Raw genomic sequence first — 2,857 nt, 5'->3', positions numbered from 1 at the left:
GGAAGAAGCATCAATGTCATCCTTGCTTCAGAGAACAATGTGGCCATTTGATTTAAAACGGCATCTCGGACACAGACATTAAGATGGTTACAAGTTACATGCTTTGATGCAGACTCTATATGACAAATTGTAAACAACAGTAGCATCAGCAGCAACTATAAAACAATAATGAATTTACCCAGCAACATCGACACCACCTCATTGTGTTTAAACACCTTTTTACAGCAAATTATCTGGACCTACATCTTGTGAGGAGACCTTCTCAAAGTTCTCAATTAACTGTTTGGCAAAGATATGGCCACCTCCACAAGGACGGTATGGTTATCGGATGGCGGAGAAGACAAGCATGTAGCCTGTAACAATGGAGAAGACATGAAGACTCGAGGGAAGAAAAAATAACAAACACGAAGCCTTTGATACCATAATGAGGTAAGCGAGATCTGCTACAACGATGAGGAATGGGTTAGGAACTATGGAAATTACGATAATGAAGGAATGTCAGAGAAACAAGGTACTGGTGAAAATGGAGGGAACATGAAACTTGTGGAAATGAACATGTTTAATGCAAAGTTTAAGTCCAATTATCAGCATCCATCAATTATTGTTAACGCTATTCCTCCAAAAGTAGAAAAGGTATCTATCTCGAATTTTAATAGTTGAAGTTTGTTACTTCAATCTTTGATAGAAACTATAACAATAAATAATGGAGTTAAATGATTTAATTATTATATCATATGTTTTCCACCATACTGAAAGATTTCCCTTTCTTCCCGAATGGCAGTTCCAACATTTGGACCTCTTTTAGTGAACTGCTTTGCTGTGGATTCGTCTCGTTGACTCCACGATGTTTCAGTTTGGCAACTCTCGTTGGCAATACCAATTGGTTAGCACCTCAGAATGGCGACACCATCAGTATAGTGATATCTGACCATCAGGATAGTGACAATTTAACCATCAGGAGTGTGACAACCATCAGGATAGCGACAACCACCAAAATAGTGACAGCCAGCAGAATAGTGACAAACATCAGGATAGTGACAACCACCAGGATAGTGATAACCACCAGAATAGTGACAGCCAGCAGAATAGTGACAAACATCAGGATAGTGACAACCACCAGGATAGTGGTAACCACGAGGATAGTGAAAACCATCAGGATAATGACAACAATCAGGAAAGTGACAATTATCACGATAGGAAAGTGACAACTATCACGATTGGAAAGTGACAACTACCACGATAGGATAGTGACACCTATCACGATAGGATAGTGACAACCATCAGGAAAGGATAGTGGCACCATAAGGATAGCGACAACCAGTGAGGATGACGCGCATGAGGAGTTCGAGGAGGAAAACACCGTCTTCCCTCTCTGTGAGGAGCAGCACAAAGGCCCCGTGCCAGAGTCTTGCCCCCAAACGCATCCTGGTTTCCATGCCAAAAGTGAAAGTGACATGGATAAAGACATATCTGGAAGCGCTTGTATGACTATATTTTCTGTTTGATGCTGTGAAACACCAATCATACATGTAGGTACGCTCGGTAAGCCCGAGCACATCAAAACAATAATAACAATCCTCGATAAAAATTAAATGAAATCCTAATTGAAGGTATGAAATAATGAAAAAAAACCATTTGCAATGATTTTCACAATGATTATCGATGTTTACAATTATGCGATCGGTGATGTTTTCTAATGTTTACTTCGTTCTATTTCGTTTTCATATTTATGAGCAAAGTGTGTATTTCCACACACAACCCTTCTTAATTTATTCCTCAGCAGTAAATTTCTATCTATCTATTTGGATGTTATACAATTTGGTGATTAATAATTTATCAAAATGATTTATACAAAAAATAGATTTAAATGTGTTTGCAAAGTCTTTTTGTTGAAGTGATCGATTTTTGTTGAAGTTCCGAACTATATCTGATGTATTTACTACGCTCTCTTCCATCGAGATTAGGTAGCTCGAGTTGCCTCCCTTCATAGTAGTGATATATTATTTTTATCTACCTTTTAATCATATATCATTTTCAAACCAATACATATAGAAAGTATACATAAAAAGATGTCAATATTAGTGTTGAAATTGTTATTTCAGAAATAAGAAATTTAAAATAAATTTATTCCAGTTATTTCAGGAAAATACGTTATTCAACTTATTGATCTTGAATCAACTTTAAATATCAAAAATAAATAAATATCTTTTGTTTAACTTAACATTCAACATTGTACAAAATATACTACAGGTATACTAAATTCAATATAAATGATAAGCCAATTTCTTTATTCCTTTGTTTGAGTCCTTCATTCACAGCATCTATGAGTGGCTTGACTGGTTTTAATATGTACTTGGTTTTAACCTTCGAGCTCTATTCTGTGTGTTACAGATTCACCCCCAACCCTTGCAACAACTCGGCGCCAGTTAAGTTTTCGGAGTAGCAGGCTTTCTGCCACTGTTACAAAATATGCCAGTGAGGATAGGTCCGAGGACAGTCCTTGACACCACCCAGTGTTCCCGAAATGCAGACAACACACGACACGTCCACCTCAGACGATCAAGATGTGAGTACACTTCATTGATTGATTATATGGGCGTGCTACTTAATTTTTTGTACCTTTCTTGTTTGCATACAGACAGTATGTTACCAATTGTATGTATTTTCTCTGTTACAGGAGTCAGAGGGACCTAATGGAATGGGGGGCTATGGAGCGGTGGAGGCCCTGGCAGATTACCTTGTGTCCCTGAGGGATCAGATGACAGCCCTGGCAAGACGACAGGTGATCACCATCGTTTCCCTGTGGGGCGGCCTTCATCCCTTTGACAGGAGTCCTACCACTTTCCCCTCTCGTCAC

The 2,857-nt window shown here is 38.4% G+C and overlaps 1 protein-coding gene across 1 annotated transcript; it reads left to right on the top strand.

Moving 5' to 3' along the window:
* The first annotated feature begins 495 nt into the window (after positions 1-495).
* On the top strand, positions 496-2,504 carry LOC138324460 (serine-aspartate repeat-containing protein D-like). The gene is made up of 4 exons (XM_069269524.1): positions 496-633; positions 959-1,178; positions 1,285-1,482; positions 2,392-2,504. The coding sequence occupies exons 1-4, from the start codon at positions 496-498 to the stop codon at positions 2,502-2,504; spliced, it is 669 nt and encodes a 222-aa protein (XP_069125625.1).
* The last annotated feature ends 353 nt before the right edge of the window (positions 2,505-2,857 follow it).

This window comes from Argopecten irradians, chromosome 5 (genome assembly GCF_041381155.1).
Source record: "Argopecten irradians isolate NY chromosome 5, Ai_NY, whole genome shotgun sequence".
Lineage (NCBI taxonomy): Eukaryota > Metazoa > Mollusca > Bivalvia > Pectinida > Pectinidae > Argopecten > Argopecten irradians.
The sequence above is the reverse complement of the archived record's forward strand: the minus strand, read 5'-3'. Positions and strand labels throughout refer to the sequence as shown.

Bases quoted from the DNA above. Each gene is read 5' to 3' on its own strand.
- LOC138324460 (XM_069269524.1), top strand. From the start codon at position 496: ATGTCAGAGAAACAAGGTACTGGTGAAAATGGAGGGAACATGAAACTT. The intron at 634-958 runs GTATCTATCTCG...TTTAACCATCAG, and splicing joins TTCCTCCAAAAGTAGAAAAG to GAGTGTGACAACCATCAGGA. The intron at 1,483-2,391 runs GTATGACTATAT...TGTGTGTTACAG, and splicing joins AGACATATCTGGAAGCGCTT to ATTCACCCCCAACCCTTGCA.